At 55.2% G+C, this 22427-nt stretch overlaps 1 protein-coding gene across 4 annotated transcripts; it reads right to left on the bottom strand.

The window, feature by feature from the left end:
• Positions 1 to 1134: 1134 nt before the first annotated feature.
• Positions 1135 to 21084, bottom strand: RSPO1 (R-spondin 1). Of its 4 annotated transcripts, none has more exons than XM_070510319.1 (8): positions 20671 to 21084; positions 17872 to 17954; positions 17357 to 17556; positions 15531 to 15913; positions 5258 to 5449; positions 3088 to 3237; positions 2623 to 2811; positions 1135 to 1874 (listed from the first exon to the last, which is right to left on the bottom strand). In XM_070510319.1, exons 4-8 carry the CDS (start codon positions 15622 to 15624, stop codon positions 1708 to 1710), a joined length of 792 nt encoding a protein of 263 aa, XP_070366420.1. In that variant the 5' UTR covers positions 15625 to 15913; positions 17357 to 17556; positions 17872 to 17954; positions 20671 to 21084; the 3' UTR covers positions 1135 to 1707. The 4 variants fall into 4 exon arrangements, with proteins under 4 accessions (XP_070366420.1, XP_070366421.1, XP_070366419.1 ...); XM_070510320.1 differs by having other exon boundaries at positions 20764 to 21084; XM_070510318.1 differs by lacking the exon at positions 17872 to 17954.
• Positions 21085 to 22427: the final 1343 nt, after the last annotated feature.

Genomic DNA, 22427 nt, shown 5'->3' with positions numbered 1-22427 from the left:
AAATTTAGTGTCTGAATTAAGATCTGCTCTAAGTGTAAAAATACATGCAGAATTTTGAAGACTCAGTAAAAGAAAAAGAAGGTAAAAGATCTCATAAATACTTTCTTATATTGATAACGTGTTGAAAAGATAATATGTTGCATATATTTGGTTAAATAAAAGATCAAATTAACTTCACCTGTTTCTTTTTATTCTTTAAGTGCGGCTACTAGAATATTTTAAATTATACAAGTGGCTCATATCATGTTTCTGTTGGACAGCGCTGGTCTAGAATGCTCCTCCTGCTCTGTCTGAACTCCTTCCACTCATCCTTCAGAGCTGGGCTCAAACATCGCCTTCTTTGCTTCCCTGAGATAGAGTCTTTTATTTTTATTCCGTTTCATTCACTTTCATAGCTGTTTGCCAGGAGTTGCCTGCCCTGAATGCCACCTATTTGTAATTATACACTTATCTGGATGACTGCTTGATTCACACCTGTCACCTCCACCCACTTCTAAGCTCCATGAGAGCAAGGTCCATGTCTGGCTCCCCTCTGGAAACCAAACACTTCATCCAGAGCCTGGTGCACGGACGGCTACCAGTGGGCACTTCAGAATGCCACCCGAGGCCATTCCATCCACTGTTCTGCCTCTGGATCTGACCATCCCCAACCGTCTCAGAGAGCCTCAGCACTCCCTGCCCTAGTGCGCCCTTCAGCATGTAGATTCTACCCCTCCCGGATGGAAAGTCTTCCTTTATAGCTGACTAGAAGTCCTCCTGCTGCAAGCTGGCCAAGACCCTTCACTCAGTCCTTAGAGGGGATCAGAGCAGTGTTTCTCAAACTTGAATGTGTGTGCCAGTCCCCCGGAACCTTGTTAAAATGCAGGCCATCAGGTCTGGGATGGGGCCTGAGATTCTCATTTCTAACAAGCTGCCCGAGGATAACGTTGATGCTGGGCCACACTCTGAGTAGCAAGGATGTAGAAAAGCTGCTTATCACCCTGAGTAACCCCAAAGTTTTCTTCCTGCTCTGGACCTTCCACCTAGGAGGCCATTAGGGGTCTCTCAAAATTCAGCCCCGTCCCTTCCAGCTCCCGTGCGCACCCCGCCAACCCCTGTACCCTGAAAAGGAATGCGGTGTCTGTGGCTACTGTGGTCATTTGGTTTTTGTTTTTAATTTGAAATAAACCTTTAAGCAGTTTTCAGAGTCAGGGCAGCCCTGATATGGATCATGGGTGTGTAACAATACTCTCTAATGATAAAGTCACACAACTGGAAATGCTGAACAGTCCCCAAGCTTTGGCTCCTGTCTGCCACACGGGGCCAATCCTAGCAGCTCCTGAGGAGGCTCCGCTCTGCAGAGTTTGGGCTTGGACGCTGGGAGAGGTTCTCTGACACGTCCACAGGGAGCTTCGCAAACCAAGCGTGTGCTGCTGGGCCCTCTGCCAGGCAGAGATGAGCCCTCCAGCTCCCCACCCTGTTCACACAGAGATGTCCGAGGGATAGAAGTGTCCTCCAGCAGCCTCGATTGTGTGTGTGCATGTGCACGTGTGTGCATGTATGTTGGTTGCATGTTTGGACACGAGGTCTGTGTGTGTGTGTCTTTGTCCATGGATGTAAGGAGAGTGTGTGTCCGTGTTGCCCCCAGCACGCGCGTTCAGTAAAGCTTTCATCACACAGAGCAGCGCTGGACTCTTTCTGCATGGGCCCGGAGGCTGAACAATGTCCCTAGGTGGGCCCCACAGAGGTAACCGGCCCCACTGTCCCTTGGTGCTGCTGCTCTTGCTGACCCTTGCGTCTCCGAGAGCTGGCGCCCGCCTCCTTGCTCTCCTTCCTGCTCAGGTTCCTGTTGGCGTTCTCCCGCCGGCCCTGGCCTCCCTTCCGCCTCTTCTGCCCTGCAACCCCAACAGCAGGAAGAGTCAACAAAGGGCATCCTGCCACAGCAGGGGGGCCCTGGGCACGGCCAAGGGCCCCAGGAGAGGAGGGGGGAGGAAGCTGGGGGGGGCCTGGAGATGCTTCCTTACACAGTCAGGGTCCCCTCAAGGTCTTCTCTGACCAGCAGCCACTTCAGAGGACGCTGTGATGTGGGCACTGAGAGGGGGGCCCCCACACCCCTCGATGAACCAGACACCCTCCTCTTTCTCAGGTCTTCCTCAGACCTTGGATCCAATGGACCAAGAGCATTTCCCAGATGTTCAGGGCAAGTCTCAGGACAGGCAGGGTGGCCTGCCACTCCTCCACCCCACACTACTGCCTCTGGGGCCAGCTGCCACATCATTGCCAATGCAGGCTGTATGCCCTTGGCCGGATCATCACAGCTCTCTGGATCTTAGCACCCGCTTCCACACCCCTACCTGACCTCTGGGGGCCCTTCCAGTGCCAACATCTGCTGGCTCAGAAGAAATGGAGAAACTGGAAGGATATGGACACAGAATCTTCCAGCTCCCACCACACAGAGTTCTGGGGGTTGCCCTCTGCCAGGACTTGGCACTGGTTTGCACAGCAGAGGGTCTTGAGTTGGGGCTCCCCATCTGGCCCTGGCTTGAGGCCCTCTCCTGGGCCACAGGCAGGAAGCACAGGTGGCCAGACCTCCTGTGGCTGTGCCTGACCCCCAACCCCAGGGAGGCAGAGGCTGCAGCTCACCCTCGGGACAGGGTATCCTCCGCACTGTGCACCTCCGGGTCTCCTTGGTGTTGGAGCAGATGGTGTGGTCCCCACCAGGGGCGTGGAGCACTCTCCGTGTCCGCTCCTCAGAGCCCTTCCGGAAACCACACAGCTTCTTCTTCTTGGAGCACGGCCCCCACAGGGACCACTCACTCATTTCACATTGTGCTGGCAGGAAGGGAGGGAAGATGGAAAGAAGGAAGAGGAGGAGGGGTCACGTCTCCTCTCCTGGCCCAGAACTCCCCAGGGCAGCCCCTCCCACCTGCCTTGGGCTGGAGGCATCTTTAGTCCAGAGGGTGGGAAAGTCCTGAGAGAAACCTCAGAGGGTGGTCGTGGGGTAAGCTTTCTTGGCACAGGGCCCCAGCCCGGCTGTCCCTGCTCAGATCTCCAGGCCCTGCCCCTCCCCCTGGGATCTGGACCCTCTGCTGCGCCCCCCACACCTACCAGGACTGCTGCACTCCATGGTGCCGTTGGCCGCTGCAGAGCCCTCGGGACAGGCCGGGTAGCAGCGGCCCTTGTGCAGGTACAAGCTCTCCTTACACTTGGTGCAGAAGTTGTGGCTGAAGCAGGCCTCGCAGTGCTCAATCTTGCATTCTGAGGGGAGGACCAGACTGGGGGTTCTGGCTCAGCCTCGAGTGGACACATCCTCTCATCCCTATCCCCACTGCCCACCCATCCACTCCCCGCCACACAGGACGGGACTGGGTCTGGAGCAGTGACTACTGCAGAGGAGCCTTGGGAGGAAGAGGAAGGAAGGCAAGGATGGGGTGGGGGAGGGGTGGCTGAAGGGGCCACTCCTGAGGGCCTCCTGGGACTCCTGCCATGGTCAGACAACCCCAACCCAATCCCAGGCCCTGGAACCAAGAGAGCCGATTTCACAGGAGGGGGCAGGGTTCTCTTCAATTAGTGAGGGTGATAGAGGAGGGTCCCAGCATCTCATGGCACTCCAGAGGATCAAACTGAGGGACACAATGACCCCCCAAGAGTGGCTATGTGGTCTCCTCTTCGCCCATTGCTGGGCATCCACAACACCCCAAACCCTGGTCCTCCTCCTGCACAGGTCAGAAAGAATCAGCTTGGAGGAGGCAGGAGCAATCTCAGGGCAAATTCCTCTCTCTCTGCAAGACCAAGTTCCAGGAACCACCTTGGTCCGACTCCTGGGTCCCTCTCTGATCCCCTCCTGCCAGCTCTCCCTCCTCAGGGGAAGTAGCAGGGGTGGGGAGGGGGCTTGCCGGCTAGGCTGGAAGCAGGCAGGGTGCTTCACGATCCCTCCCTTCCCAGACTGTGGGTGGGGCTGCCTGCCTTCCAGTCTCTGGCACCTGAAGCCTGAGCTGCCAGTTTCCCAGGAGCTGGCACAGCCAGGAACTCCTACCCCAAAAACCCTGAGGACCAAGAGGGCAGCCCCAGGGTGCTACGTCCATCCTCACAAGCTCCCTGCCCCCACTCCTCCCTCCCCTGTGCCTCCTAGTTCCTGACTCCCGGTTTGGTTGCAGGTAAAAGATGAACAAAAATAGCAACAATAGCAGCTACCATTGTTTGAGTGCCAGACACTAAGAGCTTTCCATATGCCTCTCACAGCAACCTTAGGAGATAAAAACTAGTCCTCCCATTTTGAAGATGAGGTTTTGAGAGGCTGTGACTTGCCCAAAGCCACACAATGAATAAATAGCAGAGTTGGGATTAGAACCCGAGCTGGGTGAGCTTGGGCCCATCACTTCCCCTCCAGGCCTCAATGTTATCAGCTGTAAAAAGGGTACCATCACTTAGGTCCCAGCTCCCTCCAAAGGCTGTTATGAGGCTCAACTGAATTAGATCTGGAATGCATTCTAAACACCAAGGCACTGAACAGATGGGAGGGGGCATTGGCATTATTCACTGGAGTGTGTTCATTGTGTGTCCCCCACCATGTCACAGCTGAGACGGGATGGAGGTGTGACAGCACGTGCCTTGGAGCACATGGAACTCTAACTGGTGTGGGAGAGTGGAGCTGTGTAAGAAGACCTGGGGAAGAAGGGGTGGGGGGAGAGAAGGCTGACCAGGGCTTGAATTCCCATGCTGTCAATGGATGCAGCAGTGGTTTTTAAGCGGAAGTGTGATTGCGTACGTTGTGTGTTTCAGAATCTCATTTATGGCTACAGTGCAGAGGGAAGGCCAAAGGGAACCAGATGAGGTTGGAGGACAGTCAACAGGCAATGCGATGGTCCAGGAGAGAGGTGATGGAAACCTGGACAAGACAGTGGGAGTGAAGATAGACAGGAGATGGAGCAGGGACGACTCGGTTATTGGATGGATGGGGGGTGGCACAAATGAGAGGCTGGCTCTCAGGTCTGTACCTTGGGTGATGGCTTGGGACACTGAGAGTGACCTGTGGGAATACAGGTCAGTGCAGGTTTGGAGGGAGGAGGCGTGGTTCTGATGTGGACACACGGAGTTGGAAATGTGGCTGGGATATCTGGGGGAGATGTCTGGCCAGCAGCTGAGTGCTTGAATCAGAAGCCTTCTCTCCCTTCCTCAGTATCCCCTCTACTCCTCCTGCAGGCCACCAACAATTCAAAGCACCCGCCCCCAGAGTCCAGAGCCTCTACTGCCCTTCTCCAGCCCTGCCCACACTCACTGATGCACTTGTTCATGTCGGGGTTGCGGGCATCGAAGTATCCAGGTGGGCAGGACGGCAAGCAGACGCCCACCTGGCGGATGTCGTTCCTCTCCAGCAGGATGAACAGCTTGGGCGAGCACTTGAGGCAGCCGTTGACCTCAGAACAGAGCTCACAGCCTTTGGCACAGGCCTGGCTCCCCTCGGTGCTGACTGTAAGGGTGGAACAGGAGTGAGAGGCAGCTGTAGGAGAGACCTCCCTCCTTCCCAGGCTCCCGCAAGGACGGGAAGTAAGTAGATAGGAGTTTCATACTATCGAATGGATGCGCTTCTCAGAAAGCACAGACCAGGCTGGCAGCTCTCTGTCTGCAAGGCTGCTTTATAAACCTCCCCAGGATCCTCTCTCATGGGAACTAGCACAGATGCTATCCATCCTAAATGCCTCCCTAGCGCCAGGGACAACACAAGCTCACCCTCCAGGCTGGCTCCACCATCCCCAGAGAGGCCACTGAAGCTGTGCCCTTCCTGGAATTTACCCCTACCCTCCCCAGAGGAAGAGAAGCTCAGCCTCAGGTATGGGAGGAGGGTTTTTTCTCCTTGAGGAAGTTTTAAGGACAAGAGGGATGATGGATTAAACTGAGAAAAAGACCACCTGTCCAGAGATAAGAAGACACCGAGAGTCACTTAGGTCTAAACAGTGGTTTCAACCAGAGATGATTCCGCTCCCCAGGGGACAATTGGCAATGTCCAGAGACATTTTTGATTGTCACACTGGGGAAGGAGGTTGCTACTGGCATCTGGGGGACAGAGGCTGGGAATGCCACTAACCGTCCTACAACGCATGGGGCAGCCTCCACAACAAATTATCTGGTCCAAAATGTTATCTGGTGCTGAGGTTGAGAAACCCTGGCTTAGAATCATCCTTGGAGGCAGTGTCCTCTCCAGCCCCGGCAGTGAGGCTCAGACCTCCGGTCCAGGTCCCTCAACCATTTGTCCAACCAGCACTCACTGAATCCCACCCAGGTACCATGTGAGGGGCGAGCGCTGGGGATGTGGAGGCAAAGACGCCTGGCCACTCTGAACTGGTCTTTCAGTTGCGCAGAGAGACCTGCAAACAGGTAAATGCGGACAGCCACAAGGCCAAGCAATAGTGGACTCAAAAAGAAGGACGGGAAGGAGTGACAAAGGAGGGGCCCTCCTTTGGGGCCAACTCTTGAAGAATTAGTAGAGATTTGTCCATTAGGAAGTAGAAATAAGGGCCCTCTAGCAGCAAGGCCACAGAGGCGTCAAACAACTCAAGGGGAAGTGCAGGTAATTTGGGGTGCAGGAGGGGTGGGGAGGAGAGTGTGAAAGATAAGGTGTCTGATCTTGAAAGGCCCTTTACATCATGCTAAAGGACTCGAACTTGATCCTGCCAGGCAGCGTTTCCCCAGGAGTATTCCTCGGACCACGATTCCCCTAGATGTTCATAGGAGGATGTGGAGAAAAGGCCACCGCACCAGGTAAGACTGGGAACCACTGGGACCCACAAGTCTAAACAGGATTCTTCACCGTGGGGCTTCTTGCCCCTTTCATTACGCTCCTGTGCAGAGTGACTCTCCAAGAGGGGGACAGAGTGAGCTGCATTTCCCAGACATTTTGGCCACAGAACCTTTATTTTGCAGAGTTTTTCTTGGGACCTTTCTCAGAGGTGATTAGACAACAGGGAGCCATCGGCAAGTTTTAAGCAGGAGCAAGATCTGGTCTGATTTACATGTTGGAAAGGTTCTCCCTGCAGCCTGGGTGGGGACCAGAGACTGAAGGACCATCTGGGGGGAGGCTGACATGATCATCCAGGTGAGAAAGATGAGAAAGTCTTAAATCAGATTCTGTTCAGTGGAGATGGAGATAAAAGGATTTGAGAGATGCTTAGGGAACACAATCGGTATGGCCAGAGCGACCAATAGGAGGGGGGAGGTGATTCCCAAGGTTCTTGCCTAGAATATGGGTGAACAGTGGGGCCAGTCACTAAGAGAAGCCTGTGGAAGAGAAGTAAGTTGAACAGGAAGGAGAGTAGTCACAAGCCACTCACGAGGAAACAGGGAGCGGGGAGCTGTTGATACAGGCTGGAGGCAGAGAGCTGGGGAATCAGAACAGAGCCACAGGAGAACGTGCAGCGTGCTGGACCCAGAGCTCAGACTTCAGAGTCGGCTGAGCCTAGAACCAAGTCCCCTGCCTGGGACCCAGGGCAAAACACTGCCTCTTGTGTGCCTCCCTTCCCACCACCGAAAAAGGGAGATGAGGATGCCCACTCCTGTTGGGAGGAGCACCTGCTCTGGGAATAGTCCCTGATTTCAGAACAGGAGAACAAGTGAGAGCTAGGAAGGCAAGCAGAGATGGGAAGAGGAGATTAACCATCACAATGATAATAATAACAACAAAATCATCATGATAACACTGGCAGCTGATTACTAAACATTGAACACTTGTTCTGTGGCGGACATTGCTCTTAGTGCCTTACAAGCATTTGCTCATTTATTCCTTACAACCCACGAAGTAGATAGTATTATTTTTTTAATCCCCCTTTTTACAGATGAAGAAATAGAGAGGTTAAATGACTTGAACAAGCTTCACAGCCAGTATGTGTCCCAGGCAGAGGGAACAAAGTTTATGAAGGCCAGGGGTAGGACAATATGAGCTGACAGGGAAGCTGAAAGTATAGTGAGGCTGATTGTTTTTAAATAGAGGATTTATTTGTATCGAGTCAATGTTTCCATTTAATTAATCAATAAATTAAAAAATTCATATCGTTCTTGCTGGCTTGGTCATTGCAAGGTCAAAAGCACCCCAAATGTCATATTGAAGTTATAAGGAAGTTCTGGGGATTATTTTCCCAATTTGGGCCTTTATTCAGCTGTATTACAAATTAATAAGTGACTGTAGATTTTAGGTACCATTTCTACTTCAAAGACACTAAATTGTAACTCAAGTTTTTGGTTAATTCATTGTTGAAATTAAGTCAGGCAGGTGTCCCATTTGCAGGCCTCTGTAGCTATGTTCCTGGACTTATTTATTCCTTCCTTATCACTTTTTTTTTTTTTTGAGGAAGATTAGCCCTGAGCTAACATCTGCTGCCAATCCTCCTCTTTTTGCTGAGGAAGACTGGCCCTGAGCTAACATCCATGCCCATCTTCCTCCACTTTATATGTGGGACGCCTACCACAGCATGGCTTGCCAAGCGGTGCCATGTCCGCACCCGGGATCTGAACAGGTGAACCCTGGCCGCCGAGGGACAAGATGCAAACTTAAACACTGTGCCACCCGGCCGGCCCCCCGTTATCACTTTTGTTAAGGACAGATTTGCAAAAGGTCTTCCCAGAATCCCATTGCCCACCTCCCATTCAACCAACAGATCTGTGTGTGTGTTTTTCTTCAGAGCTATCAGTGACACAGCAAGAGACAGTGTGGCACGCACGGGGCAAGATGAGGAAGGGTCTTGAACCCGTATAAAGGAGTTCAGACATTATCCTAAAGGCGGTGAGAAATCACTGGGGGCTTTAAAACAGGAGACGTGGTCAGGATTCCATTTTTGAAAGATCGCTCTGCAGTGTGGAGGATGGATCACAGGGAGCGCAAAACTGGAGGCAGGAGGACTCCCAGGTTCAAAGAGACGGAGCTGAGCCAAGAGGATGGAAAGGAGGAGACACATGTAAGATATTCAGGTAGTGAAATCAACAAGGCTAGGTGATGGATTGGACCATCCATGGGGGTGAAGGCGTGGGGAAGCACAAGTCAAGGGTGACTCCAGGTGTTGGGCTTGTGTGGCGGGGTAGCTGTTGGCCCTTCACTGAGAGAGGGACCACGGGAGGAGACCCAGCTAAGTTTTAGATGTGTTGAGGTTGTGGTTCCTGTGGGACCCCCAGGGGAGGATGTCTATTAGGCAGCTGAACCTGTGGGTCTGGAACTCAAGAGAAACGTCTTAGCTGGAGGTTGAGACTCAGAGTCCTTAACATGAAAACTGTCATCAAAGGCATGGAGGGCCATGAGATGGCAAGGAGAGTGGGGATCAAGGGTGAGAAGAGGAATCAGACATTGAAGAGAAGGACAGAAAAGGAAGGGTCAAGAGGCTGAGAAGGGGCAAGAAGACAGGTAGGAGACGCTCAAAAGCATATGGAGTCATGGAAGCCAAGAGAAGAGCACACGCTACAGAGGAGGCATCTCAACGTGCCAAGATGAGACGTCGTGTAAGGAATCAGCAACAAACAGGTTGCTGGTGCCCATGGTGGGGTGGAGAGCAGAGGGCAGTGGAAGGAGTCCAAGGAAGGTGCAGGACTAGAGCCATCTCATTCGGGAAATTGGTGGTGGAGACGGGGAGAGAACTCAGGGGTCCGTGCTGGGAGCCGTTGTTGGTGTTTGAATCCGCGGGGTGGAAGGCAGCCCAGGCAGAAGCTGTGCAGCTGGAGGAGAGGTCCAAGGGCTGAGGCTGGGGCAACACTCACGTTCCACAGACAAGCAGAGGAAGAGGGGCTCAGAGAGAAGCTGAGAAGGAATTGTTGAGAGGTGGGAGGAGACTGAGGAGAGTGGGGAGAGAAACCAAGCTGGAAAGGAGACGTCCGCAGGAGTTGGGCCGGGAGGAGACCCCGCCAGTGAGACTTGGTCAGGTCTCATCACACTTGCATTAGGAGCTGACTAGGGGACCTGGAGATGAGCAGTTTTGGAGGAGTGGTGAGGATGAGAGCCAAACCACCGTGGGCTGAAGAGTGAGCAGAAGGCACAGAGGGTGGAGGGTAGAGTGAGGAGGGGGTCAGAGAGCACAGAAAGAGACAGAGAGGAGAGACAGCTGGGAGCAGAGGCTGTGTTCACAAGACTCAGAGGCAGGGTAAGTGATGGAGGAGTGAAGACCCAGGGATACAGAGGGTCAAGGGTCAGAGCTCAGGCAGTAAGGCTGGCCTGGGTTAGAGGGAGGGACAGCGGGGTGGGGGTGGTCAGGGGCAAGGACTGAGGGAGCTGAGCCCCATGAGGAAGAGGGAGGGGGCTCAGCAAAGAGGAGAGGGGCTCAGTGATGGGGAGGAGTCAGTTCAATGAGGAAGGGGACAGGAAGCCAAGGTATTCTCAGCTTAGAGAGGCAAGTGGATGGGCAGTGAAGGGATGGAGAGCCAGAGGGAGAGGGGGTCTGGAGGGGGTGCGGGGGAGGTCCAAGGAGTATGGTAGGGGGTGGCGGGGGGTTACAGAATGATTCAAAAGGAGAAACCAAGGTTCATTCATTCCACAGACGTTCCCTGTACACCTAATACATGCCCAGGACTGCTAGGAGCTGGGGATGCTGAGGCATAAAGAGAGGCCCAGCCAGGCGTGCGGGAAGCAGGGCTGGCTACGCCCTGTGGTGAACGGAGGAGCAATGGAGGGTACTCCCTCACCCAGCCGGCTAGGTGAAGAGGGTGTGCCAGCCAGGAGAAGAGCCAGTGCAAAGGCTCTGAGACACCAAAAGTGCTAGTGCATCCACAGAATGGCAAACAGTGCTGTATTCCAGGGGCAAGGAAAGAGACCCCAGAAAGGCGTGCTCAGATTTAGTTCGAAAGTCTCCATCTGGCTCCCGCACATATGACACAGGGGAGGCAGCCCTGCAGGGTCGTAGCCTGGCTGAGGAGGCTGGGTGGGCTCAGTGAGGGGAAGGGCGCTCAGAGTAGAGATGGAGCCTCCCTCCCAACTTCTTCACAAACCCGCCCCCCAACAGCTCTGCCCCCACCCCCCACTCCCTCCATCCCAAGCGCTCAGTGAAACCCACTTCCCTGAGCCAGGAGGGCAAGGCTGTGCCCTCCTCGTTTCTCTGCTGCTTCTCCGGCTCCTTCATCCTAGTCCAAACCCCTTTCGAGTCGATGTTCCTTTAATTAGGTCTTGCCCCTGGGTGGCTCAGTGACTGCCTCCTCGAAGAATGGCTTCTGGTCACAGTCCCTTCTCCTCCAGCTTTCTCACCTCCAAGGATCTTACTAAAATCAAAGCTCTGATGGTGTCACACCCCCTGCCTAAAATCCATCAATAGCTCCCTGTGGCCTGCAGAATTAAGACACAGCTCCTCCACCTGGCCTAACAGGCTCCCATGAGCTGATCCCACCTGGTTCATCTCCTAAGCAATACGGAACTATTTTTGTTTCTCTGGTCACATCACTCTACTTCACATCTCTGTGCCTTTGTGCACGTTGGTCCTACTGCCTGGAGCACTCTCTGCCTCCTCCTGAGCCTGACGAACTCCTTCAAGCCTCAGAACTAAAGTCACCTCCTCCAGAAAGTCTCCCCTGATCACACCTCCCAGCAAAGTCTAGATGGAGCATTTCTCTGTGCTCCCCCACCCCCAGTACTGGACTTGAATCTATCACAGTAGATATCACCTCGCATCATTATTATCTGCTAAGAGGTCTTTGTCTCCCACTAGAAAGAACTTTGGAGGGTGGAGCCTGTCTTTTTTCTGAATGGGAGCCCAGTGAAGGGGTGAAGCTCCACAAAGGGATGGGGTCCCCCCAGAGGTAGGGTTGAGGATGTGGTGAGACAGAGGCTCCGGGAGGGGAGTACACCGATGAAGGTCACTGAGTGTTCGATAAAACACGGGGAGTGGGATTGGAAAGGAGTGAGGGGCCCAGGGTGGGTTCAGTGAGGGTCAATGAGGGGTGGAGAGGAACTTGCCATGACCCAGAGGAGGGCTGACCTTGGTTTGGGGTGGTATCTAGCCTTGCAGGATCTCGATTTGGTAAGAGACCTGAGCTCAGTTGGCGGGGGAGGTGGTGACAGGGAATGGGGCCTCAGTGAGGAGGCAAGGAAGTGGGCGGGCAAGGACCCCTCTCAGGGCACATGCTCTCCCAGGAGCTGTGTCTGTTCGGGGCGCCCAGGGTCATCCCCGGTGTGCCCCCCTGAGAAGACCCAGCATCCTTTACCTCAGCTGGGAGTTAGTTTAGATCTTCACTTTTTCTCCCCTGGCCCCAAATAGCCTTTAACTGGCCAGTTTGCCTCCCACCTAAGCCACCTCCCCTGACCTCTTCCTGCGGCTGGACCGTGCTGCCCCCTGATTAAAACCTCTCAGTGGCTCCTCATTACTCACAGCTCAAGTCAGGTGAAATGCAAACTCCCCAGCCCGGCAAGTACAGAGTACTCCCCGTCTGACCTCTGCCCACTTCCGCAGCATCACGCCCAGAACGGCTCTGCTCCCTCAGCCCCAGGCAGCTTTCATGGCTCTATCCTAAGGCGTGGTAGGTTTTTTGTTTTAGCAGCACAACCTTTCTTTCCAATAGAAAAGACCCTCCAAGCATAAAACAGATGTGAGCCCAGCCGCTCCAGTTACAACCCGAGGGCTCCCCAGATCTCCACCTATGAACCATTCCTCCAGCTACTCCCAGCTGCACGCCATCACCTGAACAGCCTCTGCTCCCTCCTGGCTCCACACCTTTGGACATGCTGTTCCCTCTGCCTGGAATGCCATTCCCTCTCACCCACCCTCACTCCCTTGCCTGGAGATCATCTACTCAAAACACAAGCCAGGAGTCGCTCCTCTGGGCTCTCCCAGCCCCCCACGGTTCCTCCTGTCACCGCATTCACAAACCAGATAGAAATGCTCTCCTCCCCACTCGCCCGTGGACTCCTCAAGACTCATCTCTGTGTCCCACAGCCAGGCTCAGTAGGTTCGCAGTGGACGTTTGTGGAATGGCCCAAGGAACGAATGAGGCTTCAGTGAGGGAAGATGGTCAGTGCGGGTGGAGGATGGGACAGTGAGAAGGGGCAAAGAGGCGGCACCAGCTTCCGGAGGAGTCAGGGTTCAGTGAAGGATGGGGGTTTCATAGGGCACAGGACTGAGTGAGGGGGCCCAGGAATCAGATAGGAGAAGAGACTCAGTAAGGGGAGGGGGCACTCTGCGAGGGATGGTGAGGGAATGAGGCCTTGGTGAAGGCAGGAAATCCAGACGGGAAGGAGGTCAGCAGAGGGTGAGGCGCAGCGAGCAAAGAAGAGATTGTGAGGGCAGAGGGGCTCCAGGGTGGGGAGGGGTCCTCATGAGTGGAAGAGGAGGAGGATGCCCTGCCAGGGTTTGTAACTCATCACTAAACAGTTCTTTGCTCAATTTCTCCCCCAACAGGCAGGGAGATGATCACTCAGACCGGAGAACAGTCATTTCTGAGCTCAGAACTGGTGTGTGGCTCTACTCGGTGGCATCCAGCTGCCCTCCTGACGTGCCATCACGAGATGGGGGACAGAGCTGAGGCCTGTATCCACAGCAAGCCCACCTCTGCCCCCAGGCTGCCCACTGCCTCTCTACGTGGTCGGGAGGCCAGAGCAGCCACATACGGGTGTCTTAGTCCTCTTTCTTCCCTCCCCCACCCCCCTAAAACCCTAGGGCAAAAAGGTGCACACATTGTTTATATAACAATGACATGCATCCCAAAGTCTATACAGAACTTGGTATTTTACAAAGGTTTCACGATAGATACCCCTATCATCTCAGGTAAGCCTTACCGTATTCCTATCTAAGTATGCTTGTGGTTTATGGTCATTATTTAACAAGTATTGCCTAGCAAGCTCTATCCTCATCCCTCTCTGAGCCTCTGTCCATTTTGGACCCTCATGGCATCCTGAGTCTTTCCCCACACCTCACTCCAGCCTCAGATCTCACCATCAGGGATGTCTGTCACTCACACCACCTGGCAATAAAGATGGGGTTACACGCTGCCGAGGCTGTGGGATGTGGCTTTTCAAAGCAGACACATCAAAATTGCTGCATTTGATTGGGCATTACTGGGACTGGCCTGTTCTGATGGCCCGGCTGGTACTTTTTTTTTTCAGTACAAAAGACTCGAACCCAGGTCTTCTGACCCCCCAGTTTAGGTGGGTGTGCACCTCTGCATGTGTGAGTGGAAGCGGGACCACAAGGCTGTGAGTGGCTCCTCTCGTCCTCTCTCTCATCTCGGAAATAGAGGAGACCGATTATAAACCGCTAAACCGCATCTGGCCCGGGGAGTCCAAAACACTGGCCACAACAGATGAGAAGGGAGGAAAATGAAGGGCTCGCTGCTGATTAAACGTAACCGTCTCTAATTGTTCGTTAAGCCAGGGATTTTCAGCTTCACCAGCTCTCTGAGCTTCTCTCCCTGGGCTGGGTTCTGGCCTTGGCCGCTCCCGTGGAGACCCAACAAAACGCCACTGCCTTTCAACCTTTCCTGGCAGGCCTCGGTCTGCAGGCCTCCAAAGCGGAGCAAGAGGTGGTTGGGCTAGATTTCAGAGGAGCTGCCTGCCTGTGGGCGTGACATCTCTCCCTTACCGGGGATGCTGAGAGACAGACAGGCCTTGGGGTCTGCAGCACAGGCCTCCAGCCCACTCCCTAGCATGGGTCGCTCACACAGAGTAGCCATTCTCCAACATAATGTGTGTGAACTGAACCCTCATCCCTGAAGACATTGGCAGTGGCAAGAGGACCTCCCTCAGGACCGCCTAGGACAGGAATCTGCGAGGGGCGGCGAGGGCGGTAGAGACAGGCTAACCTTGAACTCTTATCAAGCTCTGTTTTCAAGAAGACTGGGCTCGAAGGAATTAGGAGACCTGGGTTCCAACACTGACTGTGTGTCCTTGTGCCTGTCATCTCTTCTCCTTTCTTAGCCTCAGTTTCCCCATCTGTACAATGATACGATTTATTTTATTTTAAGCTGTGAGAACTCTTTCTTCCAATGACATCTTACACGGAGTCTTATGGAAAGCAGGGAAGAGTGGAGCCGCTCTGGTTGGGAGGGCAGGGGGGCTAGACTGCCATCCACTTGCCTCCCCGTCACCCCACCCCCCCACCCCCCCATGCAGCTCCCTGAATACCACTGGGCTGGGCTAAAAACCATGATCTGGGCAGGGAAGGCAGTTGCCCATCGCCAAGCTGTGCAGAGTTCCCTGCCCCAAAGGAGCCACCAGTAAAAGAAAGGAGCCCTGGACTCCCGTCAGTGCGGAGGGGACCGCGCATCCTGGCTGCGGGGCCAGCAATCATCTCCATGGATACCACACAAAGCTGGTGTCATGTCAAAGGGCATAATCCACAAACTGGATTCTCACAAGAGAGGGGTTAATCTAGAAAGCAGAGTCTACAAAGGGGAAAATAGGCAAAAGGAGTGATCTATAGAGTGGGTAATTTCAACAAATTAATCCACAAACTGGATAATCCACAAGCAGGATAATCTACCGAGTAATGTACAAAGGTGTATAAAGTAGAAATCTGCAATGGTCACCACAGAATGAAACTAGCACAGGCCCCCTCCCACCCCCAAGGCCCTCAGTGGTCCAGCCCCGCTCCAGTACTCACTCCGCCTCTGCCTCTTCCCCTTGATCCCCCGGCTGCCGGCAGCGAGATGCATCCAGCTCAGAACCAGGGCCACCACACACAGCCCAAGCCGCATAGTCACTCGCCAGCTCCAGGCCCCTGGTGGGAGGGGTGGTCTCTGGGGAGGTGGGGTGGACGGCGCAGGGCTCTTGCTAACGCCTCCGGGGCTGGGTCAGCAGCAGGAGGCCCAGGCCTGGGCTGGATCCCAAATCCACCATAATCTCAGCTGGGGACAGAGAGGGTGCGGGGAGCCCACTTTTCCATCAGCCCATAAGGAAGTCCAGAGAGCTTCCCTCAAAGGCACCTCGGGGTGTCACATGGGATAACTCTTTGTCACTTCAGCAGGGACACCTCCAAAAACCAACCTGTTGAGGGATGAGAGAGAAGGGTTAATTCTAGGGTACCATAGGGCCCCCCAACCTATGCCTCCTACCCTCCCATGTCCCCTACCTAGGAGACTGTGAGAACTCAGAATGTTTGGACATTACAAGCTACCCACCTGGCACCCCTGTAGAAGAAATCTACTGCTTTTCCTATCTTGTGGAATTCCCTGACCTGGGACTGGAGCCGGCTACCCAAGTAGCTAGAATACGGTGGACACTCAAATAAAACTTGTGGATCACGGGAAACCAGCTGACCCCACCCCTGCCCAATGTTGGTCAGTTCTAGCTGGAAGTTCTTCTTTAGGTCTGCCCTGCAGACCTCAAGCTGCAGTAATAGCCTGTCTCTCGAAGAGGAGCTCTATCTGTCTTTCTGTGAGTGACCCCTCAGCCTTCTCTTCCCAGTGCTGAGTCACCCCTGTGCCTTTCACCTGTCCTGGAGCTAGAGCAGTGGCCCCTGACAAGCTGGCAGACTCTGCGTGGCCCTCTGGGCTTGGCGGGAGAAAAGGAAGTAAGGCTTCCCCTGGCCACAGAAACTCTGACACAGCAGGCCCTGCGGGCCTGGCCTTTGTCAGAGGATAAAAGAGGCAGCAATGCCCGCCCTGGCCAGAGACACAGAGAATGGGGATAATCCCCCGGCCCAGCGAGGGCCAGGTCTCTGGACCCGCTGGCCCGGGGGGGTGGGGGCAGGGGGAGCTGGTCCCTCCCCAGGGAAATGTGTCTGGGAAGTTGGAGCTCAACCTGGGAGTCAGGGGACGAAAACCCCACTTCACACTCACAGGGTCACAAACACACAGAGGCCCGCCCACACACTGCCCCACACACTTTGCTGCACACCCACTCACACTCACATGGGGACGGGAGAAACCAGCAAGCCTTCGGGAAGCTTTCTAGATGCCAGGGAGGCATCACCCTCCCACCCACTGCTCAGATGCCTTTGGACAAGTCACTTGGCCTCTCTGAACCTCGGTTTCCTCATCTATAGAGTGGGGATAAATAGCCTAGTTCACAGGCTTGCTCTGAGGGTTGGCTGCATTTTGGCTTACTAATGAGAAATCTGAAACGCTAGCGTGGAGCTGCCCCTCCCAACCCCGGTCCCAGTCCTTTTGCCCTTCACCTCTTGGGGAGGCCCCAGGAGAGCCCACCTGCATGGGAGATAAATCATTATCCCACGAGGGAGTTCAGCACCTCCCTCCTCTGCCTCTCCCACCAGCTTTGAAGGCCAGACACACTCAAGTGGTTAAGCTGCTTGTGAGAAGTGTTTACATGAGGCTGATGGATCCCACCTGGCTCTGCGGCCGGAGCCAGTGGAGATGCCCCCAGCCACCCCCAAATGCCAGCCCCTACCTGCCCCTCCAGTACTCCCTGCGTGACCTGCCAAAGCATTCCCATCCTCCCCAGCCCCCACTACACTCCCCCATCACCCACCAACTGCCGACGTCCGGCTGAGCGTATCGGACTGGGGTCTTCAGCTCCAAGTATATAGTCTCAGAGGTCGGCCGTAGAGAATGATGGTTAAGGGCAGAAACTTCAGAGTCAGATGGCCTGGCTTCAAATGTTGGCTCTGCTATTTCTTAGCTGTTACCTTGGGCTAGTTGCTTAGCTGGTCTGATCCTCAGTTTCCTTATCTGCAAGAGAGTTGTTGTTTTTTGTTTTGTTTTTTAAAGATTTTATTTTTTTCCTTTTTCTCCCCAAAGCCCCCCGGTACATAGTTGTATATTCTTCGTTGTGGGTCCTTCTAGTTGTGGCATGTGGGACGCTGCCTCAGCGTGGTTTAGATGAGCAGTGCCATGTCCGCGCCCAGGATTCGAACCAACGAAACACTGGGCCGCCTGTAGCGGAGCACGCGAACTTAACCACTCGGCCAAGGGGCCAGCCCCAAGAGGGTTGTTGTTTTTTTATAGCTTAAATGAGTTAACACATGAAACTGCTTAGAATGGTACCTGGCACGTAGTGAGGGCTCAATTGTATATGCCGTATTTTCTATGCCCAACACTTCATCTTGTGTCTACATTCCAACGGTCATCTAAAAAGCAACATAAACAGTTTTTTTGTATCCATCTGGACCCGAACCTTCCTGCTGAGCACTGTTATGCAATTTCCATATTTGCATTTGTCTTTATGGTTGATTGCCTCGGCCCCAACGTGATCACTCAGTGATAGGGTTAACTTTTAATTGGAGCGTTTCTCAAACTGAAGTCTGAGGACCCCTGGCAGATTCACTCTCAGGGTGCCGTGAGTCCTTACACGGGGCAAACACTGGTGAAGACCACGGGAGACAAATCAGGTGTTAAACCTCAGTGAGACTTTGGTCTCACCGTGTGATCAGTACCCCTGAGGTCCTGGGGGCAGAAAAAGTCCCATATGCATCTCTGCCCTCCCTATGCCGCCCTGCATGGTGCCTGGCACATCGGGGTTAGTGCTCAGCAAAGGTTAGCTCCCTTCCCTTTCCTCCCTCTACTTCTCTAAATTCCCCCTCCATCCTCCTGGGTCTTAGCTTTCACCCGAGCCCTTGCCATGCTCACCTGGACCTGGCCAGTGAGGGTCTCCTGGTCCACTCCCCCAGGAATCACTATCCAACCCTGATCTCAGCTAGGAAATGGGGAGGAGGATCTGGATCTGAATTTCACTGGAGCAAGCGACATGGGCCTCCCCGACTCATCGCTGGATAGGAAGCGATCCAAGCGCCCCTAAAAAGGTCTACCTATGGAATCAACCCTGAAAAGGAGCTAGTTCACTTTACGAGGGATACAAGCAACAAAGAGGAGGGAAGCCAGGTGTCGGAGGGGGTGAACGCGAGGGCAAATGCCCCGCCTCAAGGGAGCATGTACTGTTCAACGCCAGCTGATTGTTGATAGGCAGAAATCATGGCTCAATATTACCAGATAGTCTCACTTATTAAAGGAAAATTTGAAAATTCAGAATTTTATGTGAAATGTGATTTTAACAGCTGGACAGGTCTCAGTCTAGGGACCCTGCAGTACCAAGCCCTGGAAGGTGACAGGTCCCTGCATCCATGTCTTTCCAGTTCATCCTTGCCCTCCTCCCACCCCCCTGCAGTGGGCACACACACAGACTGCCGGGCAGACTCGGGCTGTGAGAGGAGATGGGAGCTGCTGACTGTCTGTAAGTAGCCTGTTTCATTTCTATTAGTTCCTCTGTCTGATTTCCTCTGCCCCATGGGCTATATAGCACGAGCAGTCCACTTTTTGAGGCCCGTTCCCCTGCACAGGCAGAGCCAGCGAGGAGAAGTGCTGGCAATGATCAAGGTCTCAGGCATCCGTGGGGGTGAGGAAGGGCATTTTGTCTCTGCCAGGGTGGGAGTGAGGGATCCACATTCATTACGTGCCTGCACCACCTGCCACGTGCTAGGCCCTCATTCACTCCTCACTCCAACTCTGGGAGGAAGGCAGAATTATTCCCATTTTACTGGTGCTGAGAGTTTAAAGGTCTTAGGGTTACAATCAAGTCAGTGAGCAATGGTTTGCCACTCAGGACTGGGTATCTGGAGGGCCCGGCAAGGGGCAGGAGCTGAAGGATGTGGGGCATGACGCAGCTTGGGGAATAGGCGACAGAGGTCGGGAAGGCTGCAGGAGACAGAGCCAGAGCTGGGGCGGGAGATCAAGGAGAGAGGGGCTCCTGCTAGGTGGTCCAGGGAGGGGAGGACACAGGCTGGAGAGGGGGACACAGCTGGGGGTGGAGCTGAGGGCGGGACTCAGTTCCCTGGAGAAGGCTGGAATAACTTTCACCTTTCTGCCTGCAACACTATCAGGACAAATTGGTACTCCGTCTGAGGCCAGATACGCACCCAAAAATGTAAACCATCCCGATAATTTCTCATTAGTCCTCCCCGAGACCTGCTGCGGGTGGAGAGTTTGGGCCATGGAGCGGGCTGGCCGGCAGGGATCGAAGAATTGCTGGGCTGGGGGTGGGACCAAGTACTACGTGCTTGCCCGACCCGTCGGGATTAGCGTGTCCGCCAGAGCCAAGCCAGGTGCTGGGCCCCCTCTCCGCGCCCCAACACCAGGGGCAGCGGGGAGAGGCTCCTTCACGTCCCTCCATCATCGCTCCAAGCGCGCAAAGGCTTCTTCCCTCCCCACTATGCCAGGGAGGGCCAACAGGTGCAGGGGGAGGGGAGGCGGGCCTGAAGTCCCTGTGACTGCCCCCCCCCCAAATCCAGACAACTCTGCAAGTCCGAGGGGCCGGTTTCATAAGAAAGCTCCTGCCCCCAAGGGCGCGCACCCAGAATCTGTCCTTGCTCTCCTGGGAGCCCCGGGTCAACACAGCCGCCTCCTCTCCCCAGCCAAGCCACACCATCCTCCCCTAGCGCCCGACCCCACTGGCCAGTCAGCCGCGCCACCTCGCAGCGCACCGGGGCCCGCGGCGCACGCCGCCTGCCACGTCGGACCCGGGCCCAGGCTACGGGACTGGGGTGCGGGTAACCAGGGGCCATGGGACAATCCTAGAATCAAGAGCTTCTGGATTCGGGGTGCTGGTGAATAGGGCTGGTGGACTTCGAGAATTCAGAACTACGAGTGAGGACGCTCACAGGGGGCTGCCGGGTTGAGGGGAACCCGAGGCAGCAACCAGGAGCGGACTGCCCAATGGCTTGAGGGATGACGGCGGGTGCTGGGGGTGGCAGGGCTTGCAGGAGGGGGTCCAGGAGGTGCCCTCTCCCACACTCGTTGACCAGAGAGCGGTCAGAAATTCCCTTGCTCTCACGGGCTCACCCCCGCACTCACCTCGGCCAAGCCCCGACGGGAGGGCCCGCGGCTCCCAGGTCCCGGGAGAGGGGGCGCTGGGGAGGAGGACCGGGCAGCTCAGGGGGGACTCACCTCCGCGCTGCCAGCCGCGGCGGGTGCAGGCCCAGGAGGGGCGAGGGCGCGGCCGGCTCGCCTGCCCGCCCGCCGCAGGACTGTCCTGGGCGTCCGCGCTCCGCCCGCGCGTTCCCAAGTTGCTCAATCTGCGGGCGGCTCACGCCCTCCGGGGCCAGCGCCCCACCCGGCGCATCGGTCCTCGGGGCGGCCCGGTCCGGCCCTCGCTCCCCGCGATGCCCCCACGCCCGCGGTCCGCTCCCCGCTCTCCGCCCGCTGCTCGTGCTCTCCGTCGCGCCTCCGATCGGCCGGAGCTCTCAGCCCGGAGAGGGGCCGGTCCTCCGCTCACACGAGGGAGGGAATCCCCCCCTTTGCAGTCCCACCCCCGAGCCGGCCCCCCTTCCCGGGATCCGCAGCAAAAAACGGACTGGAGCGCCAGGCCCGGGAGTCCGTAGCCCCCTCCCGCAAGCCCTAGCCCGCAGCTGCGGTGCTGCGCTTGGAGCGCAGGGCTGGCGGCCCCCCACGTTCACTGGACCCTGGCGCAGATCCTCTGTTCTTGCCTCCTCCCCTACCCCACCCTGCACCCTGGCGATTCCATGCCGCCAGCCACCGGCTGCAGCTCCAGGCATCTTGGCGTCAGAACAGGGCCAGGGAGCCTCGCAAAACCTCAGTTTCCCTATCATGAACCTGAAAAGTGACAAGGGACGGGCTCATCAGGGCCTGTGGTCCTGGCCACGCCCTCTTCCTCTCAGGGTCAAATCTTCAGAGCATCTTCCAGTTCAGAGGAAATGTGAGGCTCTAACATCCCGGGAACCCAGGTGAGGACACCTCCCCACAGAGCCCTAAGAGGAGTAGGAGAGATCTTGAAATAACACCTCCCTTCAAATCCCTGCTCCATCACTTACCAGCTGTGTGGCCATGCGTAAGTTACTTAACTTCTCTGAGCCTCAGGGTTCTCATCTGTTTTGAGGGTTCAAGTGAAATGAAGGATGCAAATGCCTGGAAAATGGTCGGGACTCCATAAATGTTTGTGGAATGAGTCTTGAAGGGCTGCAGACACCTGCAGTGACCCAGAGGATGTTGAAGTCAAGCCTGAAGAAGGGAGGGAGGGAGGCTCGTGTCTTAGGGTGGCAAACAGCTGTTCTCCAGCTTCCTTTCAGATTGGGTAAAGGAAAATGGGCTAAAACGGCAGTTAGCAGGAGTTTAAGTTAGAGCAGAAAAGCTCTACTGATTGTGGTGAGTAATCAGGGCAGACTGGAATCTCCTTCTCAGGAGAGGAGGGGGAGCCTGAGTATTGAGACGAGGGCACAGGGTCTTTCACAGTGACAGAGGAAAAGATGGAGTGACCCCTGGTGTGTCCTGATGGCCAGGAAACAGGGATAGTGGATGGCCAGAGAAAGTGGAGCTGTTGGGTCCCAAATGCCAGCATCTGGGCTCCTTCAGCCAGAGCATTGCCAAGTTAACAGGAGGCAAAGTGCCATTTCCGAGTTGGTCCTGGGCCCCCCCCCCCACCCCCCAGGCCCCTTTCCTCTCCCCTCTGCCCTGAGCTGTCCCTGCTCTCACCGGCCGCTGGGGCTGCTCTGTGCCTAATCAAACAGCCCCAAACGCTGAAAACTCAGTGTTTATTTTATTTTATTTTTTTACACACTTGCATAACTCCCTGACGAGCCACGCCAGGCGTTGGG

The sequence above is a fragment of the Equus asinus genome, chromosome 5 (assembly GCF_041296235.1).
Source record: "Equus asinus isolate D_3611 breed Donkey chromosome 5, EquAss-T2T_v2, whole genome shotgun sequence".
Classification (NCBI taxonomy): Eukaryota; Metazoa; Chordata; class Mammalia; order Perissodactyla; family Equidae; genus Equus; species Equus asinus.
This window is presented reverse-complemented; position numbering and strand designations above follow the sequence as displayed.